General features: G+C 38.7%; 1 protein-coding gene across 1 annotated transcript; it reads right to left on the bottom strand.

Annotated features, from left to right (window-relative positions):
* Positions 1-33: 33 nt before the first annotated feature.
* Positions 34-17,983, bottom strand: GUF1 (GTP binding elongation factor GUF1). The gene is made up of 17 exons (XM_084266667.1): positions 17,704-17,983; positions 16,547-16,658; positions 14,851-14,999; positions 14,550-14,630; positions 13,216-13,293; positions 12,901-12,984; positions 12,353-12,417; positions 11,080-11,283; positions 9,394-9,533; positions 8,055-8,178; positions 7,541-7,673; positions 6,236-6,379; positions 5,100-5,233; positions 3,230-3,331; positions 2,081-2,200; positions 1,122-1,158; positions 34-370 (listed from the first exon to the last, which is right to left on the bottom strand). The coding sequence occupies exons 1-17, from the start codon at positions 17,860-17,862 to the stop codon at positions 233-235; spliced, it is 2,004 nt and encodes a 667-aa protein (XP_084122793.1). The 5' UTR covers positions 17,863-17,983; the 3' UTR covers positions 34-232.
* Between the last annotated feature and the right edge of the window lie 1,712 nt (positions 17,984-19,695).

The following is a 19,695-nucleotide window of genomic DNA, read 5'->3' as shown; positions in this document are numbered from 1 at the left end:
CAATGAGAAACAGTGCAATCAAGACTCATTCAAGTCAAGTAACTTTAATTTCATAAACATCTACAAGTATCTGTGTATTTAAGTACAGTCCTTCCACTTATGTTCCCACATACTTAGTTTACATGATCTAAAGTCAGATATGTTCCCTTTCACAGTGATAAATTATACATTAGTTCATCATGCTACTGTCTACAAGACATCATAGGAATAACCAGCTCCCTGTCGCTGGTCTCTATTTGTCAGTTTGTCTCCTTAGGACACGTATAAATGCATCTCTCGGTACTTCCACGTTGCCAATTTTTCTCATCAGCTTCTTCCCCTCTGCCTGCCTCTTCAAGAGCTTCATTCTTCTCGAAATGTCTCCACCATACTACAGAAAGGAAAAATTTTAGTGAACTTAAATGCAAATATAGTACATTTCAGCAACACTAAAGGTCTTAAAAAGTCAGAAAATTATACTGTGAAAGATTAATTTATACTTCCAACAGTTATCCCAAAAAGGCAACTAGCTAAAAAGAATGAAGGAGCAAACACACATGATCATTGAGGATTGAATTCCATTACCTAAATGCCTACATTTACATAAGCATGGCTGGCATTAGACAAAACCTGCAGGATATTGAAATGCCCTTGGAACACCAGGAGGATGCCAGCTCAGATGCACTGGGGCATCTTCACTAGCACCAGGTGCTCGTGTCTAGGGAGGTTAACTGAAACCTTACTCCCTGTTAAACACACACTATCCCATGTGTGTGCTTAGAAGAATTCTCTAACAGCTGTGAGAAAGGGACACTTGTTATCCTTGCAAACACATCCACAGCTGTTGGAAAATGGTGAAGAGACAGGAGCATACGCAGGCAGACTGTCAAGTTCACTTTAACTGTATCATTTTGAAAAAGCCATTACTTTTTCTGATCCACTCTTAGTGCAAGCTGCAACGAGGCATTACATGAGTCGAAAATTTAAAGTTTAAAAGAACCTGTTAATATACCACTAACACTCAGGAAAAACAGCAGAACATGTTTCTGCCGGGTTCCTAGGAAAAGGGAGGCCAGTCACATTAGCAGGACTCTTAGGTTGACATGCATCAGAAACATGAAAAAATGAAGAGAGATACATACACATTTTGCCACAACATTTTTTCTGTAAGCTTTCAGGCTGCAAAACAAAACATACATACTTTAGCACATCAGAACATCTGTGTGTGAAGCTAAATACTGGGTTGTGTTTTTCTACTAGTTTTGTAAGACACATTGGAATCATGACATTGGTGTGTTTCACATACAGAAGACAAAATTCTAAAGAACCTAATTCATACTTCCAGAAATATCCCTTTTGGTATGTAATATAGCCATAAAAATTACAACATTGCCTTCTTACCTAGGATTCCTGCTGTGATTCAGTATTACATGTATGTGCATAGATACCTACACAAAAATTCTAACCACCCCTCCGCTTGGACCCCTGCCTTTAATTCCTTTACCACAATTTAAGTCCTATTTAAATAGCAACAGCAAAAATGTGACAAGAAACACAACATCAAGGAAACAGTTTGTTCTAAAAGTAGTGAGTGCTGCTAAGAAACAGTTGTGTGTTCAGCTTGCAACATATGTCCTTTGGAATAGCAAGTTCCAGATTTTGTTTTATTCCTTTTTTCAGACCCTCCCAGAGGTTAAACTACTCCACAACCAGCATTTTTTTCCAGTAGTAAGAAACTTTTTCCACTGCCAAAGAGGAAGTGGACACATGGGTGTTGCAAATTATATTCTCTCTACCAGTTAAGTGCAATGCTGACCCCAAGCATTTAAAAAAAAAAAAAAACTTTTTTTCCCCCCAATTAGATTTATAAAAATTCCTTACATCCTAACAGCTCAAATAGGGTTTTATGGTTCTCTATGTCCTCCCCATCCAAGAGCTTCAGTAGCATATACAAGAAAAATACGACTTTGCAGTTAAGTCCAAGTACTGCAATATATCTAACTGGAAGACTTAATTAACAGTCTGTATTTTAAGTAGCTTAATATGAGGGAAAAAAAAAAGGTGTGGGGGGGCATGGGACAGGACAAAAGGCTTCACTTACGTTTCCCTTGCAATGATTTTCTTGCCAATAGCAGCCTGGATGGCTATTTCAAACAACTGTCTGGGTATAGCATCTTTTAAACGTTCACACAGTAATTTGCCAGCAGCATAGGCCTTATCCCTGAAAGAGAAAGTCACCAGTGTTTTCAGAGAGAGCAGTACAATCCCAAAAACACATCCATACACCAAACTGTTTGATAAAAGCATTTTAGTTTTTCCTCTTTTTAAATCAAAAGCTGATCAGATAGTAATGTGGTAAGTGGTCTGTGTTACTTGTTTCATACACACAGATCCTAATATTGTATTAACAGGTGGTCTCCAAACAAATTTAAAATATTTATTATAAATACCCTGATTACCAATCACACTGAAGCCATTCTGAATATTGTTACAGCTTCACATGCAATTTTAAATTAGAAGGTCAAGGAAGACTTTCATTGATGGTAGGGCCAGGAGGTCAAGTCTACATATCACAAAAATATTTTTAAAACATGTATTTCTGCATAACAAAAAACATGTAGTGTAGTCTGGTCTGCTAAGAGAAGTTATACAACTATATTCAGCATCTGCATCCGCTGTATTTTTTTTTTGTAATATATGACAAAAGGTCTAAAGAAGCTCCTAAACAGGTACTTTCATGTGCCATTGTAAACAGATGGGTCTCTTCTCACTAAAAGAGCCCAGTTTTAGCAAGCTTTTTAATAAACACACACACAGAATTTTTCAGTAGTAAATAATAAATAAATAATTTGGCATCTCCTAGACTGGTCTGTACATAAGTTTTTCCAGCCTTTTAAAAGACAGGCATTTTTGCATTTCCTTCTCCTCCCTGCCCTATATTATCACAAAAATACCTAGCACGCAAGTGCCTCTTTTTCAGATGACCATCAGAGGTGGTGATGTGATAAAGTCCTCAATGTTGTTTTCATATATATATATATATATATATATATATATATGTATTACTAATATAGGACAAATACTCTCCCATTGCATATTAACAATGTAGATCAGGTACTAAGGGATATGGTTTAGCATAGGATGGGTACTGTTGGAATTGATGATCTTAAAGTTCTTTTCCAACCTTGTGATTCTGTAATTCTCTAACAGGGAGTCTTATTTCTTTGAATAGAGCATCCAGTCAGCCTACCTGTGTACAATCATTGCCAGTTCTTCAACTGGATTTCCATTTAGAAGAATATCCATTTTGGTAAGTTCTGCTGCCTGGTATCCTGCATCTTCATAATCAAAACTAAACAAAAGCAGTTTACAAGTTAGTGATGATTTTGCAAAGTTATATTCTGCACTTTGTTCCAGAAATTAAGTTTTAGACATATTCTTTTAATAAAATATTCAACATTTTTATTAATAGGACCACAGGTTTTAATATTCTCTCAGTACACCTCCCTTGTGCAAATCTGGACTAGAAATTTACTGCAAATAACTTTCATTTCCAAGGCAGCAGAAGACATCACACTGCCTTCCACCTACCAAGCAAGGTAAATCAATAAAAAAGAGATGTTCTTACTGCAATCTCTTAAAAGATTTTATTCAAACACTTCTATCAGTTGGAAACTCCTACAATCTCCAGGCCACAGAACCCTTCAACACAGTTTTTGAATAGTGAACATCCTTGGTGCCACACAAATCAAACACTAACACTGGATTATTTTTTCTCTGACTTTGTGGCCCCTATTATAATTTACTCTGACAACAAAATTTTCCTCTTCATTTCCAAACCACATTTCTCCTTTGGTAGGTATGGGCCTTGCTGTCTGTCGGTCTATATATATATATACACACACACAAAAATCTTGTATGCAAGTACAAATGTGGAGAATGCCAATACTACTAGTCTGGTCAGATCAAATATCAGAACAGAGGACAACAGTATCTTGAGAGTATTTGAAAGTACTTCTAACTTAACTGGCTTAGATAAACCACAGTTGTGTGCATACATTCATATTAACATAAATATGATTGAGAGCATTAAATGCACAAGCAACATTAGGGAGTCAATTAGGAAATAAGAACTGAGAAATAAGGCAATGCAACATTGTTTGCAAACACACCTGAATCAACAGAAGCCCAGAGTAACAAGACAGATTCTCAATTCAGAAAATTCAAAATTTCCATCTCCCTTTCTTCAACTTGTTGTCCTTGCCTCCCCATTCTCCTAATGCTTCTACTTCATATGTACACAAACACAGGCAAAACACATCTTACCTTACCTTTATAAGGCATATTTATGAAAACACAAGCTCAAACAAGATTCAGGCCTTCAATAAAATTAATAATTTAATTAGGTATACCAGTTCCTGGCAAAATGTTATTGTATCTTACTAATGATGTGTCTACATACCAGCTTTGTAAGAGCTGGTGAGTTGCTTGTGGCATAAGCCCATCTGCCGCACGACACTCTCTCTTTCCTTGCAAACTGCTCCGTTCTAGCCTCTGAATTTATAGAGCCCACCCACAGCAAAGCATTTTTGTCTCAACACACAGATGATTTACTTTATTCCTACAATAAAGTATGTAAGCAAAGCAAGCATTGTTTTCGTGATAGTTTGTTGATTGTTTTTACTAGATTCTGAGAATCAGTATTTGGTTATTTTCTCTTTTTCCACCAAAAGACAATACAATAGAAAATCCATTTTCAGCGATTTCTCTGATACAAAATGCCAGCTGTCACTTCAGGTAAGTAAGAACCATTGGAATCTTATTCATCTAGATGAGCAAGTGCTGCTGCATAGGTCACACCTGAAAAATACATGCATCATGGAAGGAAATGATGCTTAGGCAGTCACACACTTCTAGTGTTTTTCAGATTTATTTCTGGTCCAATATTTTCATAGTGAATCTAATTCATTGAAGGGGAAAGTCAGACTCCATTTGCAACACCATCATGAAAGAATATTCTTCACTCGTGTCCCTTCCATGTCATCTTCTCTGACCTTTTTTCACACACCCCTCAGGGACAAGGGAAGGGGGAAGGGAGGGGGAACAGAGGAGATAGTTACCTTGCATAACCAGAAGACAGAGACTTAAGAGCATCATAAAAATCCACCACAATTTCATTCAGTGGAAAAAGGTATTTTAGCATAACCCTTTGTTCATCAATGTACAACATATCCTTTTGGATTGCTCTACAATCCTAGACAAATAAAAATTGTTTCAGTTCCCCTTGACAAAACTTTTCTATAAATAAATACAAAGCATATTTTATAAACAGCTATCCAGTCCCACACACTTCAAGGCCCAAGTTAACTTTCTTATTGTTAGTTTGCTGAAGTCCAAGGACAAATGGTAGTCCCAAAACAAATTAAGTGGTTGTAACCTAACTGGACAAGTGATTTAAGCCCATCCTCTCTAAAAGCTAAATGTCCAAAATCTTCAACAGCTTCTGCTTTCTGCTGCCTTTTAAATGTAAAATTATTTGGCCATAAAATCTCACTGAAATTATACTGGAGTTGTTATACAGTAGGTCTCGCAAGGCTCATCATTTTCTCTAGCAGAAGGGTCATCTTAACGTTATTCTAGGAATTTAATAGCTCTTACACTCTGTACTGAAAAGTAAATACACTCTTGCATTATGTATTTTGAAATGTTAACAGCCACAAAAAAAATGTGAAGAGGTTACATAAAGACAATAAGCATGGCAGTTAAAACATTTTTAGTTAAAACTATTTTAAATGTGCTCGGGGAAGTAAGTTTTGCCATCACTATCACAACTGTACTCCACTGAAGTACTGAAAACATATGAAGCCTCATTACTGGCTTACAGAAGTTGTATTTCCATGAATGTATGTCTAAATAACAACAGATCTTACTCCCTGCTGCAGATTCCATTCTTTCAGGAAAAGAGAATTTGTCATGAATTTATCTAGTACAGGATGCTTTCCCAGGTACATATTGTCACTGTACTCTAAACACTACAAAACCTGTAAATTCCTTCATCACTAACTTCCAGTATCAGGATTTTGTAGTTCAGTAGTAATTTTCTACATAAATAGTTTAAAACATTTTCTTTCAAAAATACTAAATAATTATTGTCAAAGATACTGTTGAATAGTAACTTACCATCTAGCATCTTTGCTTTAAGCATGATATGAAGAGCTTAAAAAAGCAAACAACAAAACTAAAGTTACATACCAACCTGACACAAAGTAATTATTTTTCCAATATATTCATGAGGTGTTACAATAGTACCAAGAACAGTTGGCTCCAAATATTCAGATACTGAAAGTTTATCAGGAAACTGAGCAGGGTTGATAATAGTAATCTCTTCTTTACCATACTCCTGAAAAAATTTAAAATTACAGTATCTGTTTTATTAAGTAGACTAAACAGGAAATGAGAACATAACACTGAAAAACTCCTAACAATGCCTGTAGAGCTAGGCTCTTCCTAATCTTATCAGGTATAAGGTGCAGCTTCCACAAAATTCTGCTCCAATTCTGGATTTTGGTGATGGGAATGTTCTTCTCCAAGGAGAACTCTGGATTTCGGCTCCCTTACACAGGTTGAAGTGGGCTAAGGAATTGGGTTTTTTCCCTAGTCCAACATTCTGGGAACTACAATTACCCTTCTGAAGAAAGAATTAAAGGAAGGCTGTGCTCCTTATGTACATATAATCCCCCACATATCAAAGCAAGCAATTCTATCACTTTCCAACTGACAAGGCAATGTTCTTGAACCACGACCCAACTTCCAGTAGTGTTTGAAAGCAGTGGTCCACATCAGCAATCCAGAATCACTTACACAACAGAGGTGTGTCATCATTCACAGTTGCTATACTGTCTAAGCAAGAAAGCAAAATGACAGAAGCAAGTGTGTATGCCTTAATCTTTGCAAGTCCAACAACCTCTGTACAAGCTGTTCAGAATTTACAGGTCCTGTCGTGTTTAGAGTGTATGTTGGATAATATGGAGCCAACCCATTTGCAGCCTCCTCTGGCAAAAGGAGCTTGTAACTCTCAACTCTCTCTAAACTCACAGTAATTTTCTTTGCACCTAGTTCAACAAGGTTCACACATGCATGTTTCACCAGGATCAAAATCTCAGTTGTCTTTACCAGCTCCTGACAGTATACGGAAGAATTACAAGCTATTCCTGAAAGCGTTCATGTTTTCTGGCTGATAAAGCTTGGGAGATTATTTCACTTGCCTGAAACTCAGTCCAGTCAGTATGCACATAAAACAACGTAACAAAAATGTGTCCTTTATTTTAATTTTCAAGAACAGGTGTAAGACATAAAAGAGTACTTTAAGTGGAAGGAAAGCTAACATTCTTAAACAAAGTATCCGTTAAAAATAGTTTTAAGGGAAATACTGGTGTTTCTAATGCTTACCATAAAATAAAGCACAAGTCTACATTTTAAAACAAGTGTAGATGTTTATTATAGGAGGCTTTAAAATGGCTCTTTCCATAAAGCTGTGATAAATTCAACATATTCCACATACCTTTATCAACTTTGCTGAGGAAAGAATAGCTTTATAAGGAACTGTAGGTGCAGTTAAAATAACAGACATGTTATACTCTTGCTCCAAACGTTGATTAAAAACTTCCATATGCAAAAGACCAAGGAAGCCCAACCTGGAAAAACAAAAGTACCCTGTTAGTAAAAGCATTTGTATATCCCCTGGAATTTGACAGTGGTCATTTTTTCCCCCTCCAGCATGTTCACACTGCTAGCCTGGCAACATCAGAAACAGAAAAAAATCTCAGAAAGATGAAATGATCCTACAGTTGAACAGTTGGAGTCTTTCAGGAAAAAAACTTATCAAACACAATGAATTGCATACTCTGCACAAATACAGAATGGAAGACAATTAAACACCTTTGATCTTTACCTACCATTAGTTTGAATTAAAGCTTTTAATCATAAACTCATTTTAATCCCACCATCAGTTAACTTCAACCTGCATTCTCAATATATGAACAGTTACAGAACCAATAGCAGTATAAAAGCCTCACCTCCATCCAGCTCCTAAGGCCAGGCTGCTGTCACGATGAACAGTTACGCTGGAGTCATTCAACATCAGCCTTTCCAAGGCACTTTTGAGATTATTATACTCTGTTTGATCTACAGGATACATTCCTGTCAAAACATATTAGATAGGAGTGATGTGATACAGCTTTACCTAGTATATACTTAACTTTCAAATATGCTTTTTACAACGAACACAGTAATGAAATCAGAAATGGCTGACATTGTTTTTTACTTATTAAAAAATTGAAACAATACAAGGATTTTCCACTCCTCTCAAAAAGTTAGATAACATGCAATAAAGTTTTTGATTAAATGGAAAAAAAACAACAGGAATTAACATTCAAACCATAATGGTAGGGATACTGTACTCATCTAACTCTTTAGAATTATGAAAGATGAACAGTTAAGTATAATCATTGCTTTGCTGGTCTGCAGCGTAAACATATAGCTTAAGCATAAATGAACAAGCAGAGAAACTCCACTTTGTTCCTTCAAAGGTAAGAGTAAATGGCAAAAAATAGCTTGCTGTATGTTTCTGTATTTTTTTTTAATTAATGAAAAGCCTATCTTTATATTTACTCCCTAAAATAGGTTCCACTGTACTACTTGTCACATCAGCATGTTTTCAGAAAATGTAGATTGCTCTACACTGAGAAGCAACACACAGGCACACTACAGGATTGCACTTTTCTACATTCACTGACAGACACCATAATCTCCATGAGACAGCTTAAGTACTTGAGTTTTACCCATTCCATCACAATGAATGTAGAAAGTCATTTACAGAATTTATTTCACTCTAAAGCCACCTTCCATAGCATCTGTAGCAGCTATGGAAGTTGGTGGCAACAGCTCAACAGAACTATTCAAGCTTAAAAAAACAGGTATTTTACACAATCATTACAAATATTAGCTTTGGCAGTTTACAACATTTAACAAAAATTAATCAGTTGCTAATTTTTAAAAGAAAAAAGATTTCACAATAATTACAGAAACCTGGTTATCAAGAACTAAAAAAATGTTTAAATTTTTGAAGTCACAACACTTGTAGCTGTCATGAAAGTATCTGCATTAGAAGCAGTAATTATGACTAAAAATACATGTTATTCTTTTATTCATCTAAAAACAGCCTGCAACTATTATGAATCTTGTCAGTTGAGTCACAGGGAAAAATTACACAAAGCTATGTAAATGACGTGCCTCTAACCACTAGAATTCTAATCCTCACAGCTCTCAATATACACATATATTACTTCAGAAGCTCTAATAGCTCTCTTGTTACTGGAAATAAGTAATTCTACTTTATATCAGCTTACTCCTCACCTGCAAAAACCATTGGCTTCGCTGACTTAAAGCCAGGCAAAGGCTCCACTGGCTGTTTATACAAAAACAGCGTGTCTCCTATTTGGGCTTCTGTTACTTCTTTCATTCCAGCAATCAGGTAGCCCACCTGTCCAGCATATCTAAATAAAATTGGCATTATATGGATGTGCTTCTTGGCATTATCAGTATTTGTGCTATCAGTGTGCTTTCCCCACTCGCCTTCGCTCAGTCAGAAATTCAAATAAATGACTCCCCTAAAAGCCCCACAGACAGACCAAAAGCCAGATTTATGTTGTTTTTCCTGAGCTGTGAACTTTTTTCCTCAAAGGACAAACTACCTGTTAACTCAAGTAACTATTTCTGTTAGACAAAAATGTATACTTCTGGATTCTGAATTCTGTGCTACTCCCAGTTTGAAAGCTGGAGCTAGAAGGGTTTACTCAAGGATCTAAGAAACAGAACCCCGAGAGTTCTCAGCTGCCACCACAGCAAGTTTCATACACTGCATAGCAGAAGTAAGAGCCACAGAAACGCCTTCCATCAGCACATAATGTTTAGGAGAGGAACCCATGGTAGATGGAAACAGTGTACTGCTTTTGTCTGGGATGGAGTTAACTTTCTTCATGGAACAGTTCTGAACGGTGCTGTGCTTTGGATTTGTGAATAAAATGGCGTTGACAATGCACCAGTGGTTTAGCTATTGCTGAATACTGCCTGTACAGTAGGAAGGCTTTCTCTGCTTCTCATTTTGTCACCCTGCAACAAACAGGCTAGGGAAAGAGGCTGGGAGCTGACAGCCAGGAGAGCAGACCCAAACTGACCACGCAGATATTCCATCCCATACATCATACTACTCAATAAAAACAGGGAGTGTAATCTTTCCAAGGTGGCTGCTGCTTGTTCACTAACTTGTCTGCCTAGTGGTCAGTCTGCTCCTGGAAGGTAGTAACTAATTGTCTTTGCATCACTTCCCCTCCTCCTTTTTCTTTCACTTAGTTAACTGTCTTTTATCTTCAGCCTTTCCTTACTTTTGCACTTCAAATTCTCCTCCTCATCTCACTGAAGTCAGGGTAGTGAGCAATTTGCTGTTTGGGTGCTTAGCTGCTGGCTGGGTTCAACCCACCACACACAGGAACCTAGTCTCACTGGGAATCTTCCAGGAAAGTCATTAACACATACTTGGATGCAAACTGATAAAGCTTCTCCACTAATTCTAAGTACCTGATTTTCTTCCCACTGCTGCCATGAGGAGGAGCCAGTTTCTGGAAGCTGTTGCATTCATGGATTTTAAGTTTTCCACCCTCAAAATATGCTGCAGCAATAGCTAAGATGAAGCCCCACTCCCTTCCACTCTCAAACAAGGCAGATCCTAGAAATAAATTGGACAGCTGAATATCAAACACTAGTCTTCAAAAAAAAAAACAAACACACTAGCTGTCCAGATCTCAGAATGGCTTCCTCCCCCTAGCAGTCCCCAAAAGCTCCTGCCTCAGCATGCCCAAAATGAGAAATAGCTGTATTGTAATGCTCAATGCAGATGATATAAAAAACCCACCACCAAACCCCATGAAAGCCCCAGACATCTCCCAGACTTTAACATTCGAAGCAAAAATCAAACTGAAATGCGGGATTTTGCACCTTATAACTAGTAATAATTTGTTCCATTTAAAAGAAACTTCTACTTACAGTTTATGAGTTGGTTGCTCATTTGGAGTCAGAATTCCAACTTCATTAACTTCATATCTTTTCTTTGTGTGTGCAGACACAATTTTATGCCCTTTCTCAATCTCCCCACCAAAGAGAGCAACGTTAGCTACGACGCCTCGGTAGTGGTCAAAGGTGGAGTCAAATACTAAGGCTTTCAGGGGATCAGCAGTACAACACTGGGGTCTGTTGCAAAAAAATTAAAACAATGTATTAAGCAGTGTGGTTTTCAGTCAGTATCAAGTGAGCAAGCACCCCCACCCCAAAAACTTCCATATTAAAAAAAAATTGATAAAACCACCAAGTAGTTTCCAATAAACAAACACATATTAGACATCATTTCAATGTTTCACTATTACATGGCAGACCTTTGATTTTGGTTATCCTATGTGCAACAGCAGTACAAATAGAACAAGACCAATTGCGTATCCATAGGTGAAATGGATGCTTGAAAACATCGGATTACAGGGGGAAAAATTCAACATTCCAACAGCTGAGGTTTTAAAAATAATAAATGATCCACTGACCTTTTTGTTTTGGCATTTTTCTTGAAAACCTCATCTCAGATTTTAATTGTAGTTTCTTTTAACTATAATTTACAGATCTATAATGGACTAGATGACCTTCAAAGGTCCCTTCCAACCTAACACATTCTATGATAATTAACTAATACAAAAACTACAATAATTAGCTAACAGTAGGAAAAAATATCAAAAAAGCTTATGCTGTTTGCAACTGAACTTTATCTCAGAAGCTTTGTCATCAAGTTCCTAGTCTGTTTTACAGGTTGGGTTCAAGACATGAAAATCTAAACGCAGATTTCAGTTACCTTTACCATTTTAAAAATGTGGTGTTCAAATGGAGTAACAGCACACACAGATCCTCAAACACTAAGGTTCATGAAAGCTATATACACATTCAGAGAATACCACCTTTAGTGGCTCATTTCTCATCTTTTATCCCATGCTGAATTAATTTTCCTCTCCCACTTTTTAAGAATTAAAAAAAGTCTACTCTGCTGACAATCACACATTCAGTTTTTTAAAGGCAACTCAAAGCTAAGTGTCATTTTTTCTGATTTGCAATCAGAAATTGATTTAACCAGCTCAGACATTAGGTCTCTCCCACACCTCTTAATACGCATCCGATTTAAAGTCAATACTTTGTAAGTGCAAAACTAGTGCCATCATACTGTATAAATGCAATTCATGGTTTCCTAATTAGCCTTACAAGGTCTCAGAAATACAGAACTTACGGTGGAATCTTCTCAATGACCTTTTGAAGAACTTTTTCAACATTTGTTCCTTGTTTAGCTGAAATCTAAAACAAGTCCAACAACAATTACATAACATGTGTCTTACATTCTGTCAGCATCAACAGTGTCAAGTTTACTTAGATTATTTTCATGGCAACGCATAATACTACTCACAAAAGCACTCTGAAGCATACTTTAGAATGCTCTTACTGTGAAATGCTTATTTGATTATAAATCACTTTGTAATAGGTTTGGGTTTTTTTGTCTCCTGAATGGCAACTGTTGTTACAGTAAAAGACCAATCAATTTACAGACCTACAATGAAAAATAATTTAAAATCTATCTGATGTCACACATCAATACACACTGGAATTCTTAACTGATAAGTATGTTCTCCATTCCTGTTTTCCAGGAGACAATCTTTAAAAAAAAAAATCATGCATCTCAGACAAAGACAGGTTATTTACTATATGTACATGTCTTTCATTAGCTACAAGGTCAATACAGATATACAATCAGACCTGCTATAAAACTTGAAGGTATCTTACCCTTACACATTCATCTACAGGGATATCAAACAACTTCTCAATCTGTTTTTCAACTCTTTCAGGGTCTGCGTTCTTCAAGTCAATCTGAAAAACAAAAAACTGCTAAATAAATAGGCAACCATCTCTTCCATATAATCCAGCACTATAGTTTCCAAATACACAGGTCAAGGAACCTCTACATATTTATGAGTAAAACACAAAGTTCTTACTATAACTTTTTCGTCATTATTTCTATTTGAGGATACATTTCTTAGAAATCTCCTATACATTTAAACAACACAACTATTTAATATGAAATTCTAGAACCTTCATTACCTTATTTATGACAGGAATTATTGCAAGCTGTGCTTCAAAAGCAAGATAGAAGTTTGCCACTGTCTGAGCCTGAATACCCTAGAAAATAAGCATGTCACAAATTTAACATGGAATCTTCCTTTTTTCAAAGTCTTACTATATAAGTGTATATATATATTACTATATACATTTGGCTATTTTATCCATTCCTTCATTTGGGAGATTGAAAATAAGTTGATTATCCATAATGTTGAGACAGAAAAACCCATTCCTAAGTATCATTTCTCATAATCTGAATATAAGCAGACAAACTAATAATGCTGTATGTGTGATCACATACATGCAATTATACATAGACAACTCACTATGACACATAGATTTTTTTATATGTTATTTATTTCTGAATAACCAAGAGCATAAGAGCTCATTCAGGCTGGCAGGAGAAATATTAGCAATTATAAGGACAAAGTAGAGTTTGTGAGCTTCTCGACCGAATGGCAAATATCACATAATCACTCAATATTTAAATAAGATGTAAAAAACCCCAAAACTCACACACAAAGACATTAAATATGCAAACTTCAGCACATTTAAACACGCTGATCACTGAAGCTAACTTAAGATGCCCACCTGCCCACTAATCTAGGAAGGAACAAATGTTCAGAATCATAGAGAAGAAGTTAAGAGGGTTTTTTTCATATAACAATGAAAATGCAATCATTCTACAATGCAACTGTAGAATGCAATCATAAATATGCCATAGAGAAAACTATCAAAATACCCCTTATATTCTAGTCTGTTAAGGGATTCTTTAAAATGTTCCTAGCTCTGTACAAAAAGGAAGTGCAACTAAGATCTCTAATTCACTTCCCTTCTAGTATAGGCTTTGCAAATTTGTGAGTGTTACCTTACAAACATTTTACTGCCTCACTCTCCTGCTTCTACTGAACAGTCAGTCAAAAGCCTATTAATCTAGTGGATACAAGACTCCTCAAGTTTCCTGAATATATCTATTCATATGCAGCTTATAGCGAAGTTTAGCTTTAACATTGCCAGTATTGGTTTGTATTATTTACAATCAAAAACACAAGGGCAATTAGCTATAACTAACATTGCAGTTGGTTGAACAGAGTATCAAGGTTTCCAACAAGAAACAGGGTACTCAGATTGGTATTTGTACAAGACCTAAAAGTTCTCCAGGCTGACATTTGCCAAATTACTCTTCTGCAACATAATACTTCCATGGAGACAGATCAGGGATCAATGGAAAAATTAAGAAAAAAAGTATCTTCTCCCTAGACAACTTCAAATTTCAGCAGTTTCCTTCAGCAGAATTGAAGAATTAAGAACTCTACCTCATTAGCATCCACTACAAGTATGACACCTTGACAGGCAGACAGTGACCGTGATACTTCATAGCTGAAATCTACATGGCCCTGTGGAAAAAGTAAATGTTTGAAATTTCAAGTAGTTCTAGAGTCCTTTGCAAAGATTTCTTTGTTATGGTATTTTAAACATATGTATGCTCAGCCAAAGCAAAATTCTTACCAAAAAAAAAAATTGAATAAATGCAAAAAGCCAGAAATCTCCTACTTTTAAGTCACATACACAAAGCTAAATGTCCTTATATTTAAACACTGTTTGTAGTTAACTTACTGGCGTGTCAATAAGATTTAAGAGGTAGTTTACTCCTTCATGACTGTAAAAAAGAGATGCAGATTGTGCTTTAACTGTAATTCCTCTCTCACGTTCCACTTGCAGTTTATCCAGCACTTGTTTATTACGGTCAGTTTTAGCAATTGTTCCTAAGATTAAAAAACACAATTCATTTAGTACATTAGCTCTCAAAATAATTCTTAAAAATGCTATTAAACAGGAGAACACAGAACTTGCAGCTGCAATGAAACTCTTCCATCTGATTAGCTAAACTCGGATTTTAATTTATAAATAAATAAAACTATGCTTCAACTCTTCACTTCTGTTAAAAAAAAAACCCTCTACATGTGAATTTATATAAATATAAAATACTTTACTCAATAAGCGGGATACAAAACATCGTAGAAGTTTAGAGATTAAGTAGTACCAAAAACTCTCGTGCTAAACAATTTTGATCTTTGAAGAAACTTCACCTCCTACCACTGGAGAGCAACTCCGCAGCCCACAGCTCTAAATAGTGCTGATCTCAGTTGGGAAAAGAACATTATCAGAGCTTGACAGACACAGATTCAGAATTCCATACTATGACAGGCATCAGGTGAAATTGCCCATAGCAACACACAGGAGGCAATCATAAAGAGTAACTTTGATCAAAAGCTTCTCTCCCAGGTTTTGTTTTGCCCACGCCTTAAGTGAGAAAAGCAAGACTTTTTCAAAAGTTATTTCTGAGTACCTAATTTAAGCTCTGCTCTGAATTTAGTCTCCTCTTGGGAGATACATACAGCAACTGCTCTGCAGCTTAGCTTAGAGAAACCTCTAAGGCGGCCTCTGTCTGTATCTGCCAAGGAATCACTAATTTCAGAGTCACATAGGAAGATCCCCTACCACTTCTGCTTCTCGCTTTCCCTTTGTGTGGGTGCAATTTTCCTTATCCTCAGCAGCACAGAAATAAAAACACTTCAGTCCAAGAGGCACTCCAATGAGGACAAAATAAAAACTTCTGAAGATGAAAGTAATGCAACTTCATCAATTTTTAAGAGTGAAGGAAAAAGCAAGTCTTTATAGCAGCTGGGAATCTATGGAATTTACCCTTAATTACCAGCAGTTATTCTACACACTAAGTACAAATCAACAAAGTGCTGTACGTTTCTAAAATTTACTATGCAGCATCATATCAGCTTCAGCACCAGTGAGCTCCATCACCAGGAAAGGTAGTTGTTTACGGTTTGCTCACAGGAGGACATATTGTTTCTTTCATTCAAGTACAAACAGCTGAAGTTCCTCTCTGTACACTTTCAAGAGCTACTGTGTCCAGAACTCCTAGGTCATGACAGTCCACCCCAAACACTATAATTAAGCACCAAAAACTGTCTGTGTACTGGTCTAATGGACAATCTGTTGGTCAAGAATGACAGGAGTAGCACCTTGATCAAGCAAGTACACTCCTTTTCAGTCTCTAAAATACGTACTTCCTTGAGTTACACACTTCCTTACCCCTACTTGTAGGCAGATGCAAGCAGAAAGAAAGTCCATCATATTCACATCTGTAGCACTACACAGCTGGCAGCCTAGAAGCATAAGCAACCTGGCACTAGAAGACCAAAGATATTAGAAATTTTAGCAATGATAAAACCTACAGACACTTACATATCATCCTACATGTCAATAAACAGTAGTATAAAACGAGAACACTTACCTGTGATTTCCAACAATCTGTCTGCTAGTGTACTTTTGCCATGGTCTACATGAGCTATAATACTGAAGTTCCTAATGCTTTCAACAGGATACATTGACATATCTATCTTTTCCTGGAAAAAAAGAGCCAAACAGAAATTTTATTTTCATAAGCCATAGTTACAGTCTCTACATACAATATGACCTGGGCTTTCAAAACGAATTAACTCTTTTCTCTAGAAGTGGCATAGGCTGAATAAGGATACAAGAACCTTAAACTGGATCAGTGTTTAAAATGCTAGTATTTAATAAATATATACGTACGTATGACCAAAATAAGTCTGAATAATATGTAAGCACACCGGAAGTGTTGTGAAAGGTACTATATTCTTATGAATGTAGGGAGTTGTAAAACTTAAAAACAGTTTCAAATCCGTTAACTGCTAAACTTAAGGATTAAGTAAATGGGCTTCAGGGGACCATTATTAAGGGCAAAATTAAGGACATAAGTCTTCACAAGCATGATAAAACTACAGCAACATTACTCAGCAGTTCAGGTAGCAGTGAGGTATCAGGTATCGTAAGGAGAAACAGACTTTATGGAAAGTGAACCTAGAGAGAGCACTTATCTTGGCTAAATTAAAATACATATATATATATATATATATATATCTCAGAAAACCAGCCTGACTCTGTTAGTTCGCACACACAAAGGTCCAACGCTATGAAACTTTTCTTCGTGGTACCCTGCTCGTTCCGAGTAATGCAACAGCCTGAAGAAAGATGTTCTCTCTTTTTCTAAGCTTTCTGCTCCAGGCCCCGAAGAGCCCTGACGGCAGCCAGGAACGCTCTGCTGCAGAACGCCGCTCCCGAAACGCACAGCTCGCCCCTCTCGCACCGGCTAAGCAAGCGGGGCAGCCAGCAGGCCCCGAGTTCTCCGCCAGCAGCAACACACGGCATTACGCCGCCGTATGTGCCCCGTCCCTTGCGGGCCGCCGCGGCTTGGGTCTTCCTACTGCTAAGGGGCCACGGGCACCCTTACAGCGGGAGCGGCTCGGCTGCTCCAGGCCGCCTTCTACAGGCACGACCGCCGCCTTCGGGGATCCGCTGAGGGCGAACTTCGGGCAGGCGAAACGCCTCCCCGTGCCCCGTCCCTCCCGGGCGGCCCCGCGGACTCACCTTGCCGCGGGAGCTGTACAGCCGCTCGCCAGCCACGGGCCCGGGGGGCAGCCCGAGCAGAGGGCAGCGCAGGACGGGAGCGGGCCAGGCGCCCCGCAGCCGGGCCCACCGCATCGCCGTCCTGCCGGCAAGAGCCATGGCGCCTGGGGCCGGGCTCATCCCCTCAGGGCGCGGAGGGGGGCAGTCCCCATCGCGGCCCGCCTCTGCCCCGCGACCCTCACCGCCGCGCTGGCCCCAACGGGGCCCAGCCACGGGACCCGGCCGCGCCCGTCTCCCTCGCCCTTGCCCTTCTCGCGCTGCCCGCGCTCCAACAAGCCCCCAGGCGCGGAAGGGTGGTGACCCCCACAGCACGGGGCACCCACGCGCAACCCCAGCGCGGAAGGCAGCCCCTCACGGCCCGGAAGTGCTCCCGGTGGCGGAAGCGGCCGCAGCTCCGCCCCTTGGCTTCCTCTCCCGCGAGGGCAGGGCGAGGCGGGGCCGCGCCGTTCCCAGGTCCGTTTGCTACCTCTGCCCTGCGGCTGAGGAGTCTGTTGCTGCCAAGCTTCCCCGGGAGCTAATTACAGCCTCTCCTTAGTAGGCTGCGGGCGCCTGTGCTGCCAATGGTGGCTGCTCGGAGCCTGCGGCCTATTGGGCCGCGCTTTCGAAGCGTTCCTGTCTGCCTGCGGGCTGTGCCTCCGTTCGTTCATCGGCCTCCCAGGGCCGCTCTTGCCCTGCAGAAATCAGGAGTCTCCGCAGGGCTCTCCCCGTAGCTGCTTAGTAAAAACCAGAAGCATCACAACAGACTGGCCCAGTTGCTGTTACCTCATGTCCTGGCAACAACAGCCCCTGAGACATCTTCCCTGTTTTAATTTATTTTAACTTTTTTTACGTGCTATGAATCATCTCTAGAGAGCAATAATGGCATTTTTACGAGTTTTTGGATTTTTTTTTTTGGTATAAAAATGGTCACAAGAACGGCTTGATTTATGATTGCAAAGTCTGTGCTGCCATGAGGCATAGAATACTGTTGTCTTAAAATAATTACTGGCATTACAGGGGGATCTGTTGCCTTCTATGTCAATGTTGGCATTGTCTTTTTCTAGCTGCTTTTTTTTCTAGTTTATCTTTTATAACTGCATGCATGTGTCTGTACTTGAAAACTTTTCATTAAGATTTCACAGACCTTGAAAAACATGGAGGACTAAGGTCACTGCTCAGTCTATGCGATTTGGCTTTATCATTCTCATTTACTCAGTCTGAGGAAAGTTCAGCTGTGGCTACACAAAGTACTTACGAATCGCCAGCAGACAGCTTAGCTAAGAAAACACAATTATTTTATCAGCTTCATAATCTAGAAGTGTGCCAAATAAAGGGAATGTGGGCATAGAACAAAGAATATTGGCTTTAAATTAAAGGAGGAGAGATTTAGATACAGAAAATATTTTTTACTGTGAGGGAGGTGAGGCCCTGGCACAGGGTGCCCAAAGAAGCTGTGGCTGCCCTTTCCCTGGCAGTGTCCAAGGCCAGGTTGAATGGGGCTTTGGGCAACCTGGTCTAGCGGAGGGTGTCCCTGCCCATTGCAGGGGGTTGGTACTAGGTGGTCTTTGAGGTCCCTTCCAATGCAAACCAAGTTTGTGATTCTGTGCTTCTGTGATAAGGTTGCTGTATTTTGAGGGTAAAACCATTTAAAGGAGGTTTAATTTTAGATTATCAGTATAAAATTAATATTCCTTTTTAAGTTACTATGATTCGGTCTCAAAAGGCTGCATAGACGCATGTGATACATAGTGCAGAGGTTGCAGCAGTTCTGCATATACTGTCTTGGGAGCATGTGGTAGTAATTTGGTCCCATAGTTTGGTGTGCTGTGCTGAGTTTGGGTAGTAATGGGAAAAGAGAGTCCTTCAGCAAAATCCAGAAAATATTGAGGGAAAGAGAACATTTCCTTGAATGGAGAATGAGTGACAGGAGCCACGAAAACAGATTTGTGACTCAGAGCATACATGTGAGCGTAG

This window comes from Gallinula chloropus, assembly GCF_964237585.1.
Source record: "Gallinula chloropus genome assembly, chromosome: 7".
Taxonomy (NCBI): Eukaryota; Metazoa; Chordata; class Aves; order Gruiformes; family Rallidae; genus Gallinula; species Gallinula chloropus.
The sequence above is the reverse complement of the archived record's forward strand: the minus strand, read 5'-3'. Positions and strand labels throughout refer to the sequence as shown.